This window comes from Tauraco erythrolophus, chromosome 4 (assembly GCF_009769465.1).
Source record: "Tauraco erythrolophus isolate bTauEry1 chromosome 4, bTauEry1.pri, whole genome shotgun sequence".
Classification (NCBI taxonomy): Eukaryota; Metazoa; Chordata; class Aves; order Musophagiformes; family Musophagidae; genus Tauraco; species Tauraco erythrolophus.
This window is the reverse complement of record NC_141468.1, coordinates 18,059,872-18,084,554: the sequence shown is the minus strand read 5'-3', so window position 1 is coordinate 18,084,554 and position 24,683 is coordinate 18,059,872. Positions and strand designations below refer to the sequence as shown.

Sequence of the window (24,683 nt, the reverse complement as noted above, 5' to 3'; positions counted from 1 at the left end):
CACAATTTTGTTCAGAATTTAAGATATACCATCAAATTTATGTTAATGTTTTACCTGACTCATTACCTCAGGGTAGAATTCATCATTTGGCACAAGATAAAAATGTTTTACGTATGGACATGTTCCTTTAATTATAGAGGGCATGCATATGTGTATTTATATACTGTGTATCTTATATGTTACTTATACATAGATGACTTCAAAGTTGTTTAAGGACATTACTGTTCTGTAGTTGGAAGCTCCTTCTGCGTCTATTTAAGGGAGCACAGCATAATTTTACCTAAATGACGGAAAACCTGAGAATGGCAGAGAGAAACCTGCTATCGCTGCTGTGCATGCAGTAGTTCTGGGGGATGGGATGAACAAATCCCTGAATGACTCACAGAATGACTCACAAAAGTAACAACGGTAGGACCGGGCAGTGTGTGTGTTCGTGGGATCCTCCTCCATGGTCTGGAGGTGTGAAATGGTGGGTACCTCTGAGAGTGTCTTAGCTGTACTTGGTCACTTGAGCCTGCAGGCTCCTCGGATGAGATACTCAAGACAAATGTTACTCTACTTCCATAATCAGGCTAAGGTTTCTTCTCGTAGTTGATAATCGATAGTAAGCTGCTGTTCTTTCGCTCCTTCCTTGTATGTTTTTAGACGGAAGAGTGCCGTGGTTGTTGTTTCAGATGCTTGACTGTCTTGGGAGTAGCCCACCCTTTCACTGAAGTCACAGTTAGCGGGGACCTGCTGCTTTCCATCCCACTCAGCAGACCCCAGACCTGCGTTTAGCCTGAAGACAGCCACCGGAGAAAACAGGCAAATTCTTCAGTTAGAGATAAACTTGAAAGAAATGAGGGCTGCTTAGGGCTGATTTTGGAGTGCTGTGAATTCAAAGCACATTGCTACATACATTGCTCTGAATCAGACACACTTATGCTTTCAAAAATCTCCTGCCTGTGTAGGTGATGGTTTCTCTTGTGTTAACTGTCCTTCATCTGGGGCAAGCTGGAGCTTGAGTATCACCAAAGTGAGCTAATGCTGTAGAGATTTAGCTCTCAGCCCACTCGTGCACTGGAATTTGCCATTACCTTTCCTTCCTGGAGAGCTTGAGTCTGTCCCTCACTGAAAGCTGTTTCCAGGTGCCAAAACACCTTCTGCTTCGGTGCCCAGACCTACGCCGTAATGGATTTTTCGTACCTCGGGTGCGTGCTGCAGCTCTCTCCTTGTGCTGGCTCAGCTGGTGAGCAGGAGGGCGGCTTTCTCCCTCACCTCTGGTTCCTCGGCTGAAGCCTGTCCCGAAGGGTTATTCAAGCGTGCCTGTACAGCTGTGCTACAGCACCAGCAGAGCTTACCATTTTCAGTCTGCATCCACAAACCCTCCATGCCGTTGATCACTAATAGTGCCCCACAGACTGGTTGTCGGTGCTGGGAATAGCATACGTTGGGGCAAAACCAACCAGCTGTATCTGGGGAGACCTCAGTGAGCCCCGATTGCTCTTGTGGTCTAAGTGGCAGCTCTCCAGAGCGGCTGGGCAGAGCTGGTGTGTCCTGCTGGGCTCCGGACGGAGCTGGGGACAGCTGAGGTCTTGAAGACAATGTGGGGTTGGGACTGCTGCCAGCCCAGATGGGCCTGGGACAGAGGAACAGATCTCGTCTGCACTTGCGTAGGACTCAGGAGTGAAATGGAAGGAGAGAGACAAGGTCAGGGAGGAAAAGACAGGCAGAAAAAAGCAGCCCCAGACCACATCAGGACTTCATTTGCTACTGTTCTGTGTTTAGTCAGGCAATGTGTTGGTCAGAAAGAGACATGTTGGATGGGATCTCTGTGCAACTGGGCTTGGCAGTAGGGCTCAGGAAAGGCTTCACTTCCACTCACCTTCAACATCCAAGGAGCAGGTCTGCACTATCACTGTTTCCACTGACACCGCCTTTCCCCGTTGAAATCCTGCCCTCTCCTGTGACCATGCAGAGGTCAGGCTTCAGCAACCTCCAGGTCCACTGTTTTTGGGAAGCTACTGCCCCCTTCCAGTGCTCATCTTTTCTCATGCCACTCCCTACCAGGTCAGCATACCTGACTAGCCATGGCCATCAGCCTTAGCTTCCCTGTGTCCTCACACAGCATTTAAAGTGGGCGCCACATGGGCTGGAAAAATCAAGGCCTTCAATGGAGTTTTATTTGCAAAAGAAGGGTGTCCTGAAACCTGTGGATGATAGCATCTCAAGAAAAAGCTGGCAGGAACAAATTTAAAAAAAAAAAAAAAAAAAGTCTGGAGGTATATCTTGAGGTACTCTACCCTTTTCCTCAGCAGCTTGTGTATTTTGGCATGTATTTTACTCTGGTCTTGTAGACAGATTCAAGGAGCGTCTCATCAGCACAATTTCCTGATGGCCTTTCTTGTTTTCTGGCAGCCAAACTTCTCTCTCTATTTGCTAGAGCTAGCCATTCCCCAGCAGTCAGTTTATTTGCCCATTATTCAAAAAATGTCTGAATAGGCGTAAGTTGAGAGTGAACCTAATGGGGGATAGTGTCTGTCAGTGCTCTTACTGTTAAACTAAAACGAAAAACATCTGCAGGCCTGTTCCACACCACCCACCTTCACTCCGTGCACTCTCTCCATCTCCATATGCAATTTTTGTCATGTCCAAGTGTGCTGGTTTTGACTGGGATAGAGTTAATTTTCTTCCTAGTAGCTGGTGTGGTGCTCTGTTGGATCTGTGACCAAAGCAGTGCTGGTAACACAGGGATGTTTTCATTACTGAGCAGTGCTTACACAGTCAAGACCTTTTCTGCCTCTCACCCCCCCCCCCCCACCAGCGAGTAGGCTGGGGGTGCACAAGGAATTGGGAGGGGACATAACAGGGACAGCTGACCCCAACTGACCAAATGGATATTCCATACCATATGATGTAATGCTCAGCATATAAAGCTGAGGGAAGAAGAAGGAATGGGGGACGTTCGGAGTGATGGTGTTTGTCTTCCCAAGTCACCGTTACACGTGATCGAGCTCTGCTTTCCTGGAGATGGCTGAACACCTGCCTGCCCATGGGAAGTGGTGAATTAATTCCTTGTTTTGCTTTGCTTGCGTGCGTAGCTTTTGCTTTCCCTATTAAACTGTCTTTATCTCAGCCCATGAGTTTTCTCACTTTCACCCAATTCTCCCCCACATCCCGCTGTGGGGCAGTGAGCAAGCGGCTGCGTGGGGCTTAGTTACCAGCTGAGGTTAAACCACGATGCTAAGCAAGAGGTAAGAAGCACTTTACAACAGGCCTGATGTTTGGCAGCTTTAGACTTTCTATAATGCACAAGAGCAAAGGCTTTGAGATAAAAATTGCAACATTTACCTGGCCATCTTGGAGGGAAGGGAAGGTTGTTGAGTTTTAGTTTTTTTCCCCCGTTTTCCAAATGGAACAGAGAATTTAAGCTACTTTGTTTGCTTGAAAGGCTTTTCTGCACAAATGCCTTCCAGACCTCCAGTCCAATGGCAGCTTCTGGTCTAGCAAAAGGAGAAGGGTGGGTGAATTGACAGAAAACCCAATGAACCCATTGAGCTCCCAAGGCAGATGTGAGCAGGGAAGCAGCAGTCTCGTGGGGCAACTGCAGAAGTGGTGGGAATGGGGAGCATGCAGTGACCACCAAGGCCCACCAGCAGATGTGTAGGAGGCAGTTGCACACTGGAGAAAAAAGAAGGCACAAATCCGCCTTAGACACATGATATGTCTTGCTGGAATGCGCCTTGCTCATATGGGGCACCTGCTTCAGCTGACCACATGGCAAACATAAGCTCTTGGTTTCAGTCTTGTACAACTCCTGTATTTTCTCGTACTCTTACATTCATTATGCCTGCAACTCACTAGCAGAATTATCTTTAGGATTATCTTTATAGCAAATCTTGAACATTCATCACTGCCTTTGTTTTACTACAGCCTCTGTTTTGACTCGGGGAGCCTACGTCACACAACTGCCTGGCAGTGGCCAGGGGCAGAGCACTTCTGAAGGACTTGAAGATGCAGAGTTCCCTTTTAAAAACCCAGGACCAACCCTGACCCGTGAGCCAGCTGGGTCCCTGTTTCATCCAGCCCCCAGTCACTGGGGTGGTCACCCTAAAAATCAAGACTTACAGGGCTGCATGCTGGTGTGCTTATGGGCACCTGGCAGCTTGGTGACCATGTGCCATGGGCAGGCAGGACCTGCCCTTCAATCCCAACCCCTTGCATAAGCAGAAGCAGCATGGGCAGTCACAGGCAGCGGGAGTGATGGTGGTCTATGTCGGAGATGTTAATGTAGCACTTTGTTTTGAAAAGGGTGGGATGAGCTACAGCAACCTCTGATGGTCTGCTGTGGAGAGGAGCACAAGCCCTGCAGTCCACGGCACACGTGCCATGGCCAGCAGGGCTTGTGCTTGTCTCCACGCATGACCCTGAGCCGGGGGGGGCCTGTGGAGCCGACAGATAGGTTATCTTGTTTCCTTCTGAAAGCACAGACTCTTTCTGCTGATGGCAAATTCACCTGTTTCAGAAATGTAATTATTCTTTATTCAGGACCAATAATTGATCTCACCCCTTTGCCTTTTGTGGGGAGGGGGGGGGGAGCAGAAAGGCAGATATCAACATTTTAGTGACACTCAGATTGTGGCAACTGCATCAAAAGACATGGATGACACTGGTTACTGCTTTCGCTCCTATAAAGGGGACTAATTCTCATTAGGAGTGCTGAGTTGGCAGAACTCCGTGTTCCCCCCCCAGGACCGACAGACAAACGGGAGCATCACGCAGCGTCTCAGCGCAGGCTTCCCCATCCCACCCTGCCACCACGCTGCCCCTCGGGCAGGAGGCTCCCATTCCAGCACGAAAGCCATGTTTGCTCAGCTCTCGGTCTCCCTGCCGAGCCTGCCAACGAGGCTGCCAGCATCGCGGGTGATTTATGGGGCAGGCACATGCCTGCAGCTGAGTAGGGATTGCCAGCTCCTTGGACAAAAGCCACATAGCTGCCACCAGCTAGGCATAACTTGTAGTCATTGGACCCCAAGGTGAAAGACTTTGCCCTGAAAGTATCCAGGACACCATCCAGTATCGCTTACTTCTTAATCTGAATGGTCAGGAAAAGTGATTAGCAATTAAATTCTTAGATAGATATTAGGTATTACCCCTGTGCTGGGGAGCATCATGGTTGCCTCTGCCGAGTGCTGCATTTTGTAACTCAGATGGAAAAAATAGACCCCAATGGAAGTCAAATCACTGCAAGTGCTATTAGTAATAAAGGCTGAGCATGACTTATGCAAGTGTCTATCACTCGTGACATCTGAGCAGACGTAATTGCGATCTGAGGCAGAATTTCTGAAGCTAATCCTTCTGGTGGCTTCCAGACTAATTTGTTAAGGGATTGAGGGAGATTTTCTAAATAAACAATGCAGTTGTTGAAGATTATGATAAAGCCACTGTTGATCAGATGTGGGCCCTGCCAGAGTTTGGATTTTGGTGGCTCAGAGTGACTTGCTGTGTTTACAGCGTCCGTCATCAACACAAGCGTTGCCTGGCGTTGTCTGCTAAAGACAAAAGCAGGACATTAATTAGAATGTTAAGTAGATATTGGACTGGGGGGTTGTGCTGTAAATACTGAAAATGTCATTCAGTTAGGAACAACCTACTTCTCTGGGCATATTTTTCCAGGAAGAAATACAATTTTATGGATCCGCATCTCCAAACGTAAATTTGTAATATCTTTAAGAAATACCAATATACCTCTTAAAGGCTCTCTTAAGTGTGCAAGGCAGAAAGCGTGTCAAAATTTAGTGCTTCCTCTTAAATCACATATTCTTACTTAAGATTTAACCATATTTCTCATTTTATCATTTCCTTATCACTCATCTCATTGTGAATATTTAATATTTACTAGCAAAAGGTACTGCAGGGTTGTGGAGGTCAGCGGTGGCACAGCAAGGAGGAGGCAGTGAACAGTGCTAACTTCCAGCAGAACACTGGTGGTATACTTCACCAGATCATCAATTTGTGCTGGATGCCTCTCCTTCTACGGCATTTTCATGAGATCAAAAGCTCTGCCATAGCTTAAGCACAGGAAAGCTCACAGGGCACCAAAACATGGGGAGCATGACCGCAGTCAAGTCATTAGCTCTAGTTTTGAGAAGGACTTATCTGTGGTTACCTGTGGAAGTGTGAGGCCTCTTCTTCACAGAGAAAGTTGCCGGGGCTTCTTCAGTTATGCGAGGAGGAAGAGCAATTCAAGTCACTTTCTTTGCTAGCCACAACCAAAATTTTTAACCAACATCCTGAGAGACATGCATGTTTCATTTACTTTTCAACGCAAGAGGTCAAGGAGTTTTTACAGGATTGCCATTATTGTTAGCCAGATGCAGGTTATGATCATTTTTTCACGACTTTCTTACAAGAACAAAAGTTACTGTATCAGCAGATTATTGTGCTTTTTGGTGATCAAGCTTGTAGAGTTGTGAAGCATGCGGTAGGTAGTGCTGGAGGCACACATACAATAGGAGAGTATGAAGAATTTGTAGCTCTACATTTTTATTGTCTTCTGTACTACATATTTTTGGTGCTAGTGGGCATGGCCATTAAAAAACTCTAGCGATTAAAATTACAATCACCTAAAGGAAGGGAAAGAAATCGAATTTTCCATTGCTGAATGCATGCCAGGGTTTTACATTTAAAGTTCAAAACGTTGTTCTAGTCAAACACATAAAATACATTCTTCGTGTCTGAATGCGAAACATGTTTCCTACATGCTCAGAACTCAATTTTAAAACGCCATGAGGAAAGGTAATCTCTGCAAAAATAGTTCAGTTTATGAGTCATTTCCTGCTATTCTGACTGAAGATTCAGAGAATCCCATTCTTGCTGAGGCCAAATTTATCCTCTTCCACTCAAATCCAGAGGACCATCAGTGAAAGTCCTAGTCTAGATAAGACCATAGATTTGATATATAGAAACTGAAGCTTGACAGATTCTGATTAGAAATAATATACAGTATCATTAATAGTGAAGGTATATAATCTGCATTATAATCTGCCCACAGTTTTGATGGTCTTGCTGTCCTTTGAAATCTTTAAATCAAGTCAGTATTTCCCTTTCTAAAGGAAAATTTTAGCTCAGGTGCAAGACATGTTGTTGAGGCAGGATTCACTGGGTGGTGTTCTGTGGTTGTATAAGGCAAAAGGCTGATTAAATGATAACATGAGTCCCTTCCATGTCGCTGCTGGAAGGCTTCAGGCAGCTCCAAGCAGACCAATGTTCTAATGCAAAGGCTTTAGGCTCTACTCTAAGGAAGGCCCACACTCCTCCAAGGCTCAGGAGGAAATGCCTCCCCCTTAGGAGTAAACGCCCTGCCTTAAATAGTCAGGAGTCACATGGTTTGCTAGATGGGTCAAGGCTATTGGTCACTTGACCATCCATCTCCCAGAGTGATTGGCTGAATGCTACAGCACCTGTTTCAAGGTAACTTTCCCAGTGTAACGAGCCACAGGTGTTTTAGCTAACCTGCATAGGGAAAGAACCTTCACAGGATGCTGCAGCAGCCAAAAGATTTCTCCACACTTCCATCCGTAAAATGTGGCAGCATCCTGTGAAAACCCGTCTCAAGCTTCAGCCTGCAGTATTGCAGGTGGGAAGCCGAGAGCCAGGAGGACAGGAGAAGTGTTGCTGCACATTTGCCCTGTTCTTACACTCTTCCAGTGCATCTACTGCTCCCTCAGCGGGGCTTTGGTCTGGCCTGTGGCAATCATTTACATTCCTAACATCTCCTGAAAAGCACTGAAGGGTCGCCTGACTAATATTTACTTTGTCTTGGTCCTGCTCGGATGTGATTGCGGAGCCCTTGCAGGTGGTGATGAGTGTGATGGGGGCAGCTGATCTATCCCCGCAGAACTGGCAGATGGGAGCCTGGACTTTAAAAGCCCCTCCCTGCAATTCCACCAGTACTTATTCGTGCGGATCTCAATTAGTAGTAATTGGTTTTGTCGATTTTTTGTTTTCTTTTTCTGGTAGAGGGTAAGTGCCAAGTGATTGATATCTGGGAAAGGAAATTTGGTGGCGGAGCGACATTCCATTGTCTTGACACGAAGTAACAAATAACTCGCCTCTAAATCTGTGTCTCGGGAAATGAAAGTGTAAAGCAGTGAAAGTCATTTGGAGGTCATTGAGATGCAAAGTGTGTCCCGCTCCCCAGCCCTGAGTTGCTCAGCTCTCCCTGACAGCTTCGAGAAAACTTTCAGGCGACTGGGGAAGAGGAGGGCAAGCGTGTACCCAGGGCCTGGCTCTTTCTCTCCCCCGCCTGCTTTGGGAAGTGTTGTTCTCATAGAGTTTGCAAACACCACCTGAAAACACTCGTCGTTGTGGTGGTGATTCTATAGGCAAATGCAAACAATAACTTTTTAGAAACTGTCCCCAGGGTTTTCACTCTGCGAGTGACAGCAGGGACCATGTCGTGTCAAAACCAGCTCGAGCCCCCACTCTTCTGGAAGCCTCATCCTCGACAAGCCTGCTCAGCGCTTACTCCTCTCACTCCTCGTCCTCGCAGGTTTTTAAAGGCTTGACTTGCGTGCCCAGTTACAGCACTGCCACTTCTAGGGCTGTGCCCACCCCACACCTGAGCAGGTTCTCAGCCGCATGGCTTTGCCCACGGTGTGGGGCTCTCAGATCACCCTGGGGAAGCTGGCACCCAACCGTGCTCCTTCAGCCTGATTTTGCTCAAGCCGTCTAACACTTCCACAATGCAAAACTCCTCGGAGGTTTAGTGACACTTCCCAAAATGTCTATTTTCAGTTCCTCCTGAAGGGTGAGGAGATGCAGGGGACCTTCATGAGAGCTGGCAGAGCCTGAATGGCCGTTGGCTCACCTTAAGGTCCTGAGGACAGTGGTTGAAGGCTGTGCTGTGCAGCCCAGCATGGCAGGGCTTCTGCAAAGCCAGCGGAGTCATTGAAATGGCACCTCAGGAATTTGGTGGGAGTACTTTGAAGTGAACTGTTATCTCCATTTAATCACGATCTACAGTAACTCGCTGATTCGCAGGAACTTTTCGGGTATTTTGCGTCTGTCTGTGGAGTGAGGGGAAGCAGCATTGCAATTACCTGGCCTGCATCCTGGGTGCAAAATTAAGTTGTAAAACATACAAGATTCATATAAAGCCAAAAATATTTGAGAATGGTACTTTGGCAGGTAGATAGGGACAATGGCGAAAGGAGAAGGGTTTGCTGAACTGAGAGAGGAGAGCATGTGAAGGAGAACAAGGACACTCTTCCAGCTTCTTTCATGTGCTCTCCTCTCCCAGTTCTCCAAGGATGCTGGAAGAGCATCCTTATTGTTGGAAGGATTGGTGGAATGGAGGAAGACAGCAAAATAAGCAGAAAAAGGGTTCAGAGAGCAGTGCAGGGCAGGGAGAAGGCGCACGAGCCACAGGGGCAGATCAGAGAGGAAGAGAGGGCTGCAGAAGGTGGACAAGGGGACACGCAGCAGCAGAGCACTGTGATGCATGGTGTCTCCCACGTGGAACACTGGATATTGTCTTGAGGAGTGGGCATGGTTTCTCAGCAGCCAAAACAGGTCCTTCTTGCTCTGTCACTGATTCGGCATCAAAGAGCTGAGAAGCATCTGGGAATACAAATTCAAGGAGAAAATTTCCATTTGCAAGCAGGGAAAACTCTTTCTTACCATCAGCACTACAGCAGCCTTTGCCAAAATTAATCAAATCCAAGAATATACCCTTTGCAGGAGCTGGATGACATTTGTGAAAATACTGGTCACACTCTGTGGAGGGAAGGAGCATGTCTGGATGCTGTGTGTGTGTAATCAGGGCTTTTCACAGCCTCGCCATGCCTTGCCCCACAGTGGGACCGGAGGGCTGCTCCCCGTCTCTGGTCTCTGCCCTACCACCAAAAGCGCAGCAGCAATTCGGGCAGCGCCGTTAATGCATGCCATAGTTGTGTGGAAAGCCTCCTTTGAATATCAAAGTTTAGCCTCTGGATGCGGTATGAAGGAGATAACAAATCGGGCTAGTAAAACTCACTCAACTTTGTGGCCCAGCCTGGATCCTGACAATCAGTGTTTCAGGGAGTTTGTCTAGGAAAAGGAACTGGTCTGGTGGCTTTTCAGGATTTGCATTTTTGACTCACAGATGGGAAGCCTTTTCTCTGTCACAGGCTCTCATGTTTCTCTACAAACTCGAGCCAAGTTTGTATAAAGAAATGCCATTAAAATATTCAGGGCATAGAGGGGATAGATACATCAAAGGATAAGGGGTTTATGTGAAATGATTTGTCCTGTCTTTCCCTGGTGACTAATCAGAATGTGTAAGAGACTCAAGTTTTTCACACCGCCTCATTTTAAAGGTGCTCTGAAAAGCAGTAGGGGGAGAATTTAAAAAGCTGAGATTAACATTAATGGTTTCTCTTAATCTGGCCTAATTTGGAGTTTCCCGATTGATTAGAACGGCCTGCAAGTCCACGCCACAGCGCTAAGCTTCTCCGGCATTTCCTAGTCTCTCCCCTGGATCACAAGCCCAGTGCTTTCCTCGTTTGTTTTTTCTTGTTTATTTATTTATTTTCCTTGCGGGGGGGCCAGGCTCCGGCCGCTTGCCCAGGGAGACCCGCGCCTCTGCGGGCACTTAATGAGCTTTTTGACCACTGAAGCAGCACAGCATCGCCTGGGAATCGGAGGGGGTTTCTCCCTTCCCCGCGTTAGATAGCAGAGCAGAGGCCGGCGGGTTAACGAAGGAGCCGGGGCGGCTGGCGGGCTGCCTAATGAGCGCCATGGAGCCAGCGAGCAGGGACCCTGGCGGCAGCCAGAGCCCCAGCAGCAGCATGCAGCGAGACTTGATGCCAGTTGCTCCATTTTTTCCCATTATTACTGTAGCTGGAAGCGTTAGGAAGCAAAAGAGCCCCAAAGAGTATGAACATGAGGCGTTTTCCACCGAGCGCTTTTGGGGGTGGTGGGGTTTGAAGCAGCACATTAACAATGCAGAAGAGTGCTTTTTTTGTAGGAAAAATAACCAGGAAACAGATTCTTTTCAACCTTTAACCACTCCAAACAGTCAATAAATCATTAGCTACTGATTAACAAAAACAGAAGGGTAACTTATTGTCCAGTAAGCAAACTCTTGGAAGCACTGAAAGGCTGGCACTGACTTCAGGATGGCTTTTCTTTTTACACTTAGAAGCCAAGCTTTGCGTATTAAGCCATGCCACACAAAGTGTTTCACTAAAAGACCAACTTTCTAAAACAGATATGAGCTGAGCAAATGCAGTATTTGCAGCGTTGTATCTGTCCCCTGAGAACACAGGTCTTCTCGTGCCAAGCATAACGAGATGTGCTGTGTCGCGCTTGCAAAGGTTCCTGGTCCATGTTCTCAAAGTCTTGGCCATACTTACAGTCTGCTGCTGAATCATCTCCTCAGCTCCTTCAAAAGACTCAGTGGGGTGGCTGAAGCAGGAGGAAGTCCTCGTGGCCGAGGTTCAGGCTGGAGAGTGCAGCTTTCAGTTTGGGTTCAGGGAATATCCGTGCAGTTGGAACACTCCCGTAGCTGACCAAAACCACTCTCCCTCTTTCCATCTGTGTGGAAAGTCAAGTGTCGATTTTTTATCTAAGAATGGAAGTTGGAAGAAAGTGTTTCTGGTGGAGGAAAGCTTGTGGGACCTTTGGAAAAGCCCTGTTATCTTGGGCATTAACTAATAAAAGGGTGAGATTCAGGAATCTGAGTGTCACCACTGCTGCTGATTAACTAAACAAACATTTGCTCTCTTTGTAGAATTACTATTACATGTAGAGTATCTAGTCTGGTTTAATTCAAAATAAGTCTACCGAAGATCGGACTATTCAGTTAAACCTCTCCAACAATTTTGCATTGTAGCTTTTGAAAGCAGTAGCATTTATAATGTAAAACTTTGACAGCTGGGTATTTAAGACAAGGCTTTCATTGTCTGTTAATCTGTACGTCTTTGCTGTTCACTGTGCGTCGTTAGACCATCTGTGTCTTTAATAAGTAACTGTGTGGGCTCTCGCAGTTTGAATATTTACTTTAAAATAATGGAGGATCCAAATGCAACTGAGATACATGAGAATATTGTGTCTGATGTTTTAAGTGGAATGGGAGTAGATTTGTGCAGTAGATTTGCAAACTATAAACAGATGTGTTTCGATGACCTTCTCTGCTCTATCTGGTCTCCATTTATAAAACACAAGTTCACAGATTAAGCTCTCAGGGTTTTACATGCACCTGGGAGAACCTACATGTGTTTCTTTCTGTTGAAGTTGTGGGAAGTAGTCCACACAGTTCATTGCTCAGCATTGGGGTTTCACAAAATTCAGATTTGACATCGCTAGTAAAATACCTTCATGGTGACATTCTCTCGCTGCAACCTGAGAAAGTCACTGCAGGTGGCCAAAGGCAGCTACATGCACCTTTGCAGCTTGAGAAGGTCACTCCTCCAGGTCACCACTGAGGACAGTAGATGAGTCTCACTGTTAACTCCACTACGGTCAGAAAGGGAGCTGCAATTTTCAAAAGACGTTCTGGGAGACTCATTCCTGCAATCCCAGTCTGCCTGTGACTCTGTCTGGGCAAGGGAGAAATGTCATGGATTAGACACGAGATTTGAGATCGTCCACCCATACATTGGAACCACTAATCTCCTTCAAGAAAGCTCAAAGATGCCAAGTTAAGTTTCATGATGTTGTATACAATTTTATGTACTAATTGCCATTATTTGAGGAATATAAATGTGGTTCATCTTGTTTCACAGTTATGTGAAACATATATGTGGGTCCTGAGTCAGGACTGCTTCTTTCTCTTCTCCAAGTGACTCTGTATGCAATTATATTGACCAGACAGAAGTGTCAATACAACGAACACAACATACTTCAGTATGAGATGCACAGAATGTTTGAAGAATCACTATGTGGTAATACAGTGTGACACTTAAAGCTGCTTTTTATTCCGTTTTTTGAGTCCAGGATGAATCCACTTCTTGTTTAAGGGAGACCAAGTTCTCTCTCCAGCACTGTTTGGTACCTCTTCTTGCAACTCACTTTTACAGCATGTGGTCTTTGAAGTTTGAATCCCAACCTCTTTCTGGACAAGCACTAAATAAAAAGGCAGCCTTTAGAGTTATGCAGTGCAAGGTAAATTTTCAGCCCCATGAGCAGGAACTCAGTTACATGACTTGCATTACCATTAATGGGGGTCATGCTGGTAAATTCCTGTACACCACATTGAACATTTACTCATGAGTGCAGAATTGGCACAGCTAATGAAACTTGCCTTTCGGGTAGCATGGTGTTTCAGGAGATGAGTCTGACAGGCAGAAAGGACTGCTAAGTACCCAGATGAAAGTCTGGCTTTTAACTCCTTGAACATATTTCCAGAAAATAATAGTGTGAATTAATGCTGGTTAATGGTAGCTGTTCCTACTGTTAGGGATCAGTCTTGCTCCAGTAGGATTCCACAGAAGCCAAGATGATGCCTGAAATGTAAGTGTTTAATGTGTTATGATTTAATGTTGACAATTCTCTTTCTTGTGTATTTTCCAAGTATTACTTACTGTTACTTATTTTCTTTCAAACATAGGCCAGTCTTGCTAACACCAGCTTCTATAATCACAAACAAGTTCTTTTTTATAATTTTCACCCTGCTACTTTCCCAAAGATGGCCCCTCCTGTGGCTGAGCATCACCTGCTGATTGCCAGCTTACATTACTCATGGGCATCTTATCCCCATTTGTTCTTGTACTGTGTCCATTGCAGTAATAGCATCTTCTAGTTTCCAAAAGTCTTCCTTAGCCTTTACTTTGCTAGACTAAACACAGCATGTCCTTTTTGTCTGTTTGATAGGTGAACTTTCCATTCTCCTGGCTGTGCTTCTGCACATCTGCTCTCGTTGGAAGTTATTTTTAATAACTGAAACCAAAATTGCCCACAATATCCTATCCTGTTCAGTGTCGTAAAATTTCCCTCGTACCCATCGTCGCAACAACCCACTATTGTATTGCCTTTTTTATATTTTAATCACTATGGTTCATAATTGTTTTGTAGTCAATTAATACAATTGATTTTTTCTTATTTTTCATCATTTATAGCTGATGACCTCTGAGCCTGCGATAGAAATTCTTGTCATCAGATTCCAAGTTTCATGTTCTGTGATTAATTATCTTTCTAGGACTCAGCTATTCAAAATTACTCTTTTTTTTTTTAATGCATGATACTCTAAAATATCCTCTATGTCACCAGCAAACTATATTTAGTATTAATCAAAATATTAAATTAATAAAGTCAGTTTCATTATTCAATTCTGAAGGAACTCCTAACTTAGGCTCCTTCTGTTCCAGTCTTTTCTTTATTCACATTACTTCAATTATAAAGTATTCCCTACAGTAGATGTGGAGAAGATGAGTAGTGTAGTACTTGCCACATATAAGCAAAAAAAATAGTCCATGTCACATTAAATCACTCAGAATCTCTTTCCTTTCCCAGCAACATATTCTTCCATTTGGGAAAAGCCCGCTCTGTCAAATGAGCCTTTTGACATGGTCAGAAAATCATTGTATGTTTGAACTCAGTAGCTTTGAACTGCCGATAGGTCTCTTTTCATTCACCAGAATATTCCAGTTCCTCATCAGCTTATGGTTCTGTGTGGTCATCAGAGCCAAGGAGATGCCAGACATCTGCACTGCAATGACCAGTCAATATCTACAGAAACACTTTGCAATTTCCATGTTAAATAAAAGAGGAAAAAAAATCAGTTTACCACTGCAGCTAGTTGACTGTGAAGGAGCAGCTGCAAACTGCTGAGTCTCATCAGGTTGCAATCTTGATTAACATTGGGCAGATCCCCCCTGCTGCGAGAATAAATACCCTGCCTTTGTCAAGGCTCCCATGTAAGAAACAATAGGTTATTTCAGTGAAGCACAAGAACGTAAATGTTAATCGAATCATTCCTCCAAATGAATAGAAGTAGCACCCAAATTGTAAACATTTTCGTTTTTGGAAGGCAGGGTCTGCCTCTCGGTTGGTTAATTTTCTATGTATTTTTTCATTTACCTTAAAAAGCTGCTCCCTAGCATTGCCTTCATTGCATACAATAACATTGTCAGCACTGCAAATATGTATGCTTCCTGTCTTTCCAGGCTAGGCAGCGGCAAAGTCCAGGGAGTATCGGAAAAAACAAAATCTGCCTTAATATCACTCAAGAGAGGTCAAAACCTTATACTGTAAAACTGCCAAACTATGTGATCACATTAGCTCTTGGTAGAGGAAGTGGAAAATACTTTCCAACTGGAATTGACACCAGGAAACATCTTTTAAAAATGGGTTTTATACATTGAGATAATTACCCTTAGAAATAAATCTGTGTCTCTTTACAGTTGATGAAAGTGGCTTTAGGTATTTTAAAGAATTTATGTGTGTACAAGCGAAACAGAAAGAACAGGCACTTATCCCCTTACTGCTTCCTTGTTTGCTGTACAAATATGGGATTTCAGTATGCAGTTGAGCAATGTATGTTCTAAAGCGAGCGTACAGCAAACCACAGTGTTGTGCCCAGCGTCCGTTTTCATATGATTACAACTATTGTTCATCACATCATGAAAATATCTCTTGGCTTTCAGTTGTGCCGCATGTCTGGTCAGATTCTGGTGACTTCAGTCATGTGAGGAGTCATAGAGGAATGGCAGCAAAGCCCAGGGAGTTCAGCTCATTGCTTCTTTTTTGCCTGTAAAGTCCTCAGAGATCGTGCACCAGTGGTAGATCAGGACTCTGTAGCTCTCTGTGAACACTAAACATAGAAAACAGTTTTCCTACAGAATTTGCTAGTTCTTCACTGAGGTTGATATGCTGCTGTTTATATGTGCACACTTTTTTTAACAGTCACTTCTCCACTGGAGTTTCTGTGTAGCAGATATGGTCTCCTGTCAATCACGCTGGGGTACATCTCATCAGTTAGGAAATTAGTAGAGATGAAGGATGTGTTTGTGGTGGAGGCACAGAAGTTTGGTGTTTGGGATTGGATTCCCAGTGGTTCCGGAGGCTTTTCTGCCTGTTGGGATCACTGAATTTCCCCAGGTGCCAGTTGGTGCTGAAGTGGGGAGAACACCACCTGCCAGCACAGAGTGATTAGCAGAGTGAGCCAGTAACGGTGGAGGTTTGAAGCTGAGTGTGGTAACACTAGTTCTGTGGCCTGTGTTCACCAGGGCACTTGGTGGGTGGGCGGGTGGGCAGGAGTTTCCTGCTGCCTGGTGAAGCTGGAGACCAGAACAAGCTGAAGCATTTATTGTCACTGCAAAACACACCATCTTTCATGCACCACCCATGATGTCAGTCTGCATGTCTGGACCAAAGCAACTGTGTGAGCAAGCTCAGATTCATCCCTTGTTTTTAATTGTCCAGCTCTGTGGGTTGATGGTCTCTATTTTCCTGTGACTGGAAACCAGCTTGGCTTGGCAAGCCAGATTGGCTGTAGGCAGTGAGTTTCCATGCCTTCCGACTTGTAGCTGAGAGGCATTCCCAGCAGGCACAAGCAGTGTTCTTCTGAGCTCCCTCCTGTTCATCGGATAACCTTTTGCTACAGCCTTTATAGGAACCTGCACTCGCTTTGTGGTGGCCCTGTCAAAATACCTCGATCATGGAAAATTTGTTTTAAGCCTTTAGCCTCACTTGTGATAGTACATAATTTTACATTTTTCTGTCTTTGGGCAGAAACAATGTTAAAATTCAAGTGACTTCATTCACTTGCAGTGAAAAGTTGCAAAATGAGCCGAATTTATTAAGAGTTTGCTGTGCAAAAGTAAGAAAATGCCTCTTTGAAGTGATTTGGGCCAAAGTGGTTCAGCAGTGGAAAATGTCACACTGAGCATGCGTGGACCCTCTTTAAAGTCATCCGTTGTTTTTTGTCTTGCCTAGATGTCATAGGTCAACTTCTGCTCTTTTATTTACACATTCTATTTTAGTCCTCTTTGGGGAATAAGAAGTACATTTTTGAGCTGGCTGAACCAGCATTTAAATCCCATATGCATGTAGCACTGTATGACATGTCCCATTTATTTCTTGAAGCCCAACATTGGGCGATTAGGAATTCCCCATGGGCCTTCTGGAGAGAAGGTGGCCGTGGTGACTGTGGATGACTGTGACACAGCAGTGGCCGTGCGCTTCGGGAGCCTCATTGGAAACTACACCTGCGCTGCCCAGGGGACTCAGACCGGCTCAAAGAAGTAAGGATTCCCTATATTCGCCTTTTCCACTCATTCTCTTCTTCCAGGGCCGAATCAACAGGATGTGATTAACCACTAAGCGAATTAAGTTGGAAGAGCAGATATGATTTAACAAGAAAAAGTTACAAAGTTTAGTTTAGTTCAGTAGATGGGATTTGTTGGAGGCTACTGCAAGTGTCAGTACACTGGGTGGAATGCAGAGTTTTGTGTAGGTAGAGACATGTGCCCCTATTACTTGTAAAATGCAAAAATAAAAAAAAAGACCTGGAGGTCGGTGTGGATGGCCCCTCAAAAGCATCTACTTAGTATGAAAATACAGAGAGAAAGGCAAATAAAATGCTAGACTTCATCAATGAAGGGGATGGCTGAAGAGCTTATTACTTCATTTAAGTTCACAGTCCTGTCTTAAAGGGACAAAGAAATAAAGGAGGTACAGAAAAGGCCATTGAAAAATCATTAGGTGTTTAAAAAAAACTTCCCTGTCAGGAAAGATCAAAAAGATTAGTACCATTGAGTTTAAAGAGGAGATGGACAGCAAGCAACATAGCAGGGATATAAAATGACGAGTGATAGCAGAAAGACTGTTGAGATGCACATGCTGCTGTAAAATTCCAAGAGAAGAAAGGACCATAAAAATCAAGGCTAATTCAAACTGACCAAATGATATACTTTTCACACAGTGTAGAGTCACTCAGTGGAACTTGCCTCCACCAAATGCTATTAAGAGTAAGATCTTCAGAGGATTTAATAAGGGTTGGCACTGTATAATAATTAAGTCATTATATCAAAATCTACAGCATCTCAACCCTGTGCTGAGGAGCGTAAGCCAGCCCCTGGGTGACTGGAGTCAGAAAGAAGTGTCCTGCAGCTGCACGTTCTGTCATAATTTTCCTTTTCTTCTTCATATTGGCCACTGTTAGGGCCAGGTCATTGGATTCTGTACGCGTATGACAGCTCCTGAGTTAAAAGTTACAGTGTTTCTGGAAGGTCCTGTGATTACAAGCTCTGGAAGTGCCGATGTAGGAGAGGGAAGTGCATGGCAACACAGGTGAACTAAACAGCTCAAATATGCTTATGGAAGCAGTAAGATAAAGAGCAAACCAAAACAAACTATATGCAAGAAATGATGAGCGTTTCTTTGTTTCTTCAGATCTTTGGACCTGACTGGTCCTCTCCTCCTTGGTGGTGTCCCAAACTTGCCTGAAGATTTCCCAGTGCACAACAGACAGTTTATCGGCTGCATGAGGAACCTCTCTATTGACAGCAAGCCCATCGACATGGCTAGTTTCATCGCCAATAACGGCACTCTGCCAGGTATGAGCAACTACCACCCCAAAAGTCAACATGAGAAAGCTCTCTGCCATCGCTGTGTCTGTAACAGGGCTTAGGATGTCAAAGGGGCCAGCACTGGGAGTAACCCCAGGAAGGGGCAGGGGACAGAGGGGTCTGCAACAGCCCCTGTCCCCCTGTTAGTGCTGCTGAGCGCAAAGCATTTACCTCGGGCTGCGTGGCAGGGGCTCAAAGTGCTGCTGGGCATTGTGCTGCCACCGTGTCGCCGGTGCAGCTGCATCCAGACCTGCTGGGCACACCTTGTTTGTTTGAGCAAGGAGCAGTCCGTGCCTGTGCCAGGGACACACACAATAGCCCGTGGCACAGCGCACACTTACGGGATTAAGCGGCATGCAGAAAAGGGCCGGGCTTATCTAGAGCTTCTGCATTGCTATGAGTTTCACCTAGGAATTTACTCCTAAATTAACTTTTCCTCTTTTTTTATTTAATTGCCTTTTAAATGTCACTTTGCTCTGAAAGCCGGTGGGATTAGTTCATGAAAAAGACAATGACTTTCGTATATTATGTTTGTTCTGTAAATCAAATTCTGCAGTCCTCCAAATCTGAAACCTGCTTCATGAAGCAGCCTGTTGGAGTTTCTGATTTGGTTTCCAGTCCCCGAATCCCTGATCAGGATTAGTTCTGGTGTACAAAATGTTCTCATCATCATAAAACTGGCTCTTACAAGTGAAAGTGGCAAGTCCCTTCCTTCTGCCCTGCTGAAAGTCCGTGTAAGAGCTAAACTGCAGTTCTTGGGTATGTTGCATTGATCGTGGATTAAGAAGGGAGTCGTAGCATCCGCTTCAAATTGCTATTTTGTCTTGGAGCCCTTTTTTATAGTTATGCTCTAGTATTAGTTAAACACAAGTTTTTATCTTATGGAAGTGTACATCAGGAGGGGCATGAAGTGGTTTTTTTTAGGATGGATTGTTTTTTCTCATTTGGAAATGTGTTTCCATATCATTTAAAACAATGATGTATAGTAGTGTTACTCCACTGTGTAACACTGCACATTGGATTTCCCTGGTTAGTGTCTCGGTTCGATGACAGTAAGTTGCGAACAGTGGTGCTGAGTCACAGCACCGGTCGATCTGCCTGTCTCCAGCAGTGGATGGCAGGGGAGGAGTATAACGACAGGGCAAGCATGCAGTGATAGTTCCTCCAAGTTTTATCCTAGTCCCCAGAGATTTACAGCTGAGTGACTGTATTTAGTAGCCTTTGATAGATTTGTCTTTATGAATTTGACACTTGCTCGGCTCACATAAACTTCTACCATCCACATTTTGCTCCACTGACTTCAAGGGGATTTAAAAAAAAAAAAAAAAAAAAATGCGTATAATAGTCATGTCTTCTTTTTACGTAAAAACCTGTTAAAACCATGCAAAGTAACTGTTTTCCTGAATTTCAGGCTGCGCAGCACAGAGGAACTATTGCGAAACCAACTGGTGCCAGAACGGAGGCACGTGCGTCAACAAGTGGAACACGTACATCTGCGAGTGCCCGGTGCGCTACGGAGGGAAAAACTGTGAGCAAGGTGGGATGCAGAAACCTCTTCCTGCGTGGCCATGTGTGCTCGTTTCATTACCCGTCATTAACATCCCATAGCATGAATGTTAAACTGTGATGCTTAAGGGAGGGGTAACAGGAGATTGCAATTAAGACTAAAAATCACCCATTATCTATTCGAAATAATTTTAGAGATCACCTATATAGTAAATATGGTAGGTGACATACTGTCATGAATAACAGGAGCTTTCGTTGATTTACTTATATGAGCAAAGTAGTCCACAGAACTTGGCAGTATTTAGTCATTTGTTTATAGTAAAAATGCCTGATCCTAAGCCCCTTTAAATCAGTGGAAAGAATCCCGCTGACTTTATTGGGCTTTGACTCAAACCAGGGATGAATGTGCAGTTTTAATCACCACTTTCTTGGCAAAAAGACAGTCTCTGCTGAGTACAAGCACTTTCGGTTTTATTGGGTTTTTCTTTGATTGAACACAATGTGCGTATATGTGTAAAAACTCATTAATAAAGGATGAGGAAGGAGCAGCAGGTGTGTTTTATAGGGCATGAAGAACTTGCAGTTAGTTTCTTCTCAAGGAAGCGAGGAGTCTTCTGCATTAGGGGTCCCATGGGGTCAGTGCAGCAGCAGGCTGCCCGCTGTAAGGTGGCACCTCCACATCTGGTGGAGGGTTGCTCATTTGGAGTCTTCCTGAAGCCTTCCAGGAAAGAAAACATACTTAAACTAGACATGGCTTTCCTAGAAACAGAAGGCCAAATTCTGGCCTCTGGTGCAGATGTGGTAGGGCTTTGTTTTGGTTATCACTCCCTGTGACACTTAGCCCAGGATAGTTTGCAATGTCATCAAGGATTTTGTTCTTTTGATGTGTCTGCCACAAATCGACATTCTTGATCAGTCTCAGCAGGACGTGGACCCTGGAACAGCAGGTCTCCAAGCTGAGGTACGCACCACAGTGATTTACGAACCACTTTAGCATAGTATGCCTCAGCCTGGGCCAGATCTAGGTGGTGGCAACTGTTCGCCCCTTGCCTGAGAAGGAGCAGCTTTGGAGGAGAGGACACAGTTAAGTTTCTGGTTTGGAAATAAGGGTCTACAGGGTAAGGGACAGGGGAAAGGAACGATGGAAGCCTCTTCCTGTGTTCCACCTCATGCAGAGCCCAAAGCTGCTGTTACTGCACCTAGCGAGGCACCTGCTTTCTATAGCAGCTCCTCAAACATTTTGAGCTCTCCAGGTCTGTATGAAGATCTAATTTTTGTATGTGTCTCATGTCAAGTATCTTTGTCAGTGAAATTCTGGTGTTTTCTTCATGATAGGCTTGTCTCTGTGGTACAAACCCACCCTGTTGTCTCCTGAGAGAGTGCCAGGGCCCAACTCTGGTGTGACCTGTGCTGGGGTAAATGGGGAGTAGTGCTATCACATGCAAAGACTATCCTTCCTTCTGTCTGTATCTTAGTTTTGAAATGGGATTTCAAAATTCAATCAAATGTGTGGTTTATTGATCATTTTCTTATCCCAAACTCAAAACCAAAACAGGAAGTTTGGGATTTAAAAAATCACCTCTGAACTGCTCTGTAACCATCACTGGAAACACATTTTAAGTTCAAGTTATACAGATGATGACAATCACGGCGTCACTGCCCGTCGGTCCACCTCTGCCTCAAGTTCTGTGCATTCCTGCATGTCCCCTTTGTCATTCAGTAACCCTGTGTTCTTGCTGGTGCCTCAGTTTGTGGGAGGGTTTTATAGTTTGAGAGCAGCAGACTGCTTGCTGCTTTGATGATATTTGTGGGGCAGAGTGTCCCTAAGAAAAAACTGCAAACCAAGAAAGAAATGAATTTTTCTGAAATGTGACCAAAGGAGCCTGAAGTTAAAGTCAGGAGGAATCGCTGATACACAATACTGCTGGCTCTCAGGTTGCTCATTTGAGTGCTCAGATTTGATCCTGACAGCATTAGCTATTACTAGGCAGCTGGGTTTTTTAAGTCTTATCTAGAATATTTGCATTCTTGTGTAGGAGTGGTTGGCTGATGCATTTCTTCAATCCCTTTGGCAGTGCTGGGTCTGCTTCAGGTTCACAGACAGCCATGGCTTTGGCAGGTTAAGAATTCAAATTTTTCAATTGCCCATTCTTCAGAAACTCTGGGATCTGGTCTGCACTAGTGAGGATGGGCTGATCTGTCTTCACCACCCTCCTAAGACCTGCTGACTCACTTTCTGGCAGCTCCCATCTACCCCTGCTGACATTAAGGGAGATAAAATTGGGGAAAAAATAGTTTCACCTTTCTTGTAGTTTAATTATTTTAAAAACGGAGATATTGCAATACTGTGAGGAAGATCTAGCAGCTGTGCCTGACTTGCTCTCAGCTGGCTAATGTCATTCCGCTGGCCTTGGGCTGAGCTCTGCAGGTTTGCACCAAAACATAAACTGTCACATGTCCTACATCCAAACTGCAGGTAACATCCCGGTGTTGGCAGTGTGTTTCCCCAGGCCCTGTCTCCACAGTGAATAGCCCTCACATCTTTCTGATGGCCTTTTAAATGTAGGAGTCTGTTAAAAGTGTATGTAGATACACGGGCAGCACTTCAAAGTGACAAACCCTGAGAAAACAGTTAGTTTGCATCACTGCATCTCCGACGGCAGGGAGATGCTGTGCTTGGAAGTATATGCACTCGCCTCTGTGGTGACAGGGGTGGTCGAGTCCCATGTGGATACATCAGATGTGGCCACCAGCCTCTTCATGGAGACCCTTGGTCCCAGGCATGGGGAAGGGCTGGGAGGAGGAGAGAGGTCAAAAGGGGCTGGTGGATGGGGATTTCTATTTTACTAACAGGGGAAGGTGCACCCTGGCCCCGGGGTAGGGAGGGTTGTTGGGAGGAGGTGTGGGAAGGGAATGGTATTTGCAAGCACGGAAAGTCACCACCGGTGAGAAAAGGAAGAAGGTGGCTAATTGCCATGCCAGTCCAGTTCTCCCAGGAGCCAAGCCAAAACACTTGCAAACAGCGTTCCTAGCCTCCAGCAGGTGGGAAGCCTGCAAGGTTGGTGTCCTTGCTCCGCTCTCCAGAGACAGGCGGACTTGAAAATCTCAGCAACGGTCTAGAAAACCACTAGCAAAGAAGTTGGAAGTTGAGGTTGTTGCGAACATCAGCAAGGTAGAGGAGGAAGAAGGGCTGACTTTTGCACGTGTGGAGCAGAAGAAGGAAATGATTGTGCTCAACACTTATGTCCTGGTTACTTTTAGATTGATGTGGTGCAGTGTGGGCTGATGGCCCAGACAGCCAGAGCTTGAGCACCAGATTCAAGTTTTAAGCAAGCTGGGAACATCTACGTCTGGTGGCAAACCGATTTAAATTGTCTGGGTTTCCAGAGCAGGCTATCTTCAGTCGTTCCACCATATGCCCCCACTAGCGTTCATGTAGGACTGAGTATGACTGCAGAGGGAAGATCACAGCCTGGAGCAGGAGGGGGAGGAGTTGCCCTTTGGGGCTGTTTGCATTTACCCCAGGGTTTGCATTTACCCACTTCTGGCTTGGCTTGCAATAGTCCACTAGTCACTGACATCTTGTTTCTCACAAATAGGGGGCTGAAGGGCTTGCAGACAGCACATTCCTCCAGCCTCTGTGATCCCACACACACAGCCTTTCCCCTTACGGAGACCGGCAAGGCAGACATATGAGAATTTGGGGGTTGGGATTTTTCCTCAAAAAAATTCAACTTGACCTCAACCTGACTCCATCTTCCACAATGATGTTGTCCCTCTACCATTTGCTAACGACTTGCCATTTTATAGTAATACGCACACATTTGTTTATACATGATCTCTCCTACTACAACATCTGGAAGAGTCAGCAGATATGGTAGCGTGGAGCAGAAGGGGAAGGGGACTGTTAAGCCCTGTCGTCTCACTGACCATCCACATGGGCTCAGCACGTGACAAGATGCAAGGCTGGGTGCCAATCTGTGGTGGCTGTACCCAGTCTCTAAGGCCTGCTTCCACTTGCAAAAAGCTGCCATGAACTTCACCAGCATGCCCATGAGTGAGGACATCAGGCAGGGGCTGACTGCAGATGCCACTACAAGGTGCCACGCATGGTGGAGGTGCCGTACGAGGTGCTGCAAATAGCACAGAGGTCCCATGGCTTAATTTGTGCTTCTAATCAGTGGGATCAACTAATCCATGGTACTATAGTTCCTGTTACCTGAGGTAACTACTTTAAAGGTCCAAAGGGTGGATCTTCCTCTATTTTCCATCAGCAAGTGCTTTCCACTGAAAGCTGTCACCCATCTCTCCCTGTAGGAGCTGTGTTCGTGCAAGGTTAGAGAGGAGGGTGACTCTTCAGCTGTCACCTTGAGATATTTAAGGCAGGTGATTTAGACAATTTCAAACAAGCTTTCTCCCTGTGAAAAGACTACATAGCTGAGACAGCTGAATAATCTGGCCCTGGAGTATTTATAATTAATTAATATTTCCTGTTGCCTCCCAGCCTTTTCCTCTGTGTTTAATCTGTTAATTAGAAGCAGGTAATCAAGGATATGTTGAAAACATCTGCAGCAACTGTTGCCCTCATACTTCCTGCTCCGTCCACCCACTCATCAGCAGAACTGTATCAGTAGAGATCCTGAG

General features: G+C 45.3%; 1 protein-coding gene across 1 annotated transcript in view; it reads left to right on the top strand.

Moving 5' to 3' along the window:
- Positions 1 to 24,683, top strand: part of CELSR1 (cadherin EGF LAG seven-pass G-type receptor 1) — a 176,307-nt gene that overhangs the window by 109,840 nt on the left and 41,784 nt on the right. The window contains exons 6-8 of the mRNA XM_086609920.1: positions 17,050 to 17,207; positions 18,358 to 18,521; positions 19,945 to 20,070. Of these exons, the coding sequence (XP_086466046.1) occupies positions 17,050 to 17,207; positions 18,358 to 18,521; positions 19,945 to 20,070 (448 nt within the window). The remainder of the gene's footprint in view (positions 1 to 17,049; positions 17,208 to 18,357; positions 18,522 to 19,944; positions 20,071 to 24,683) is intronic.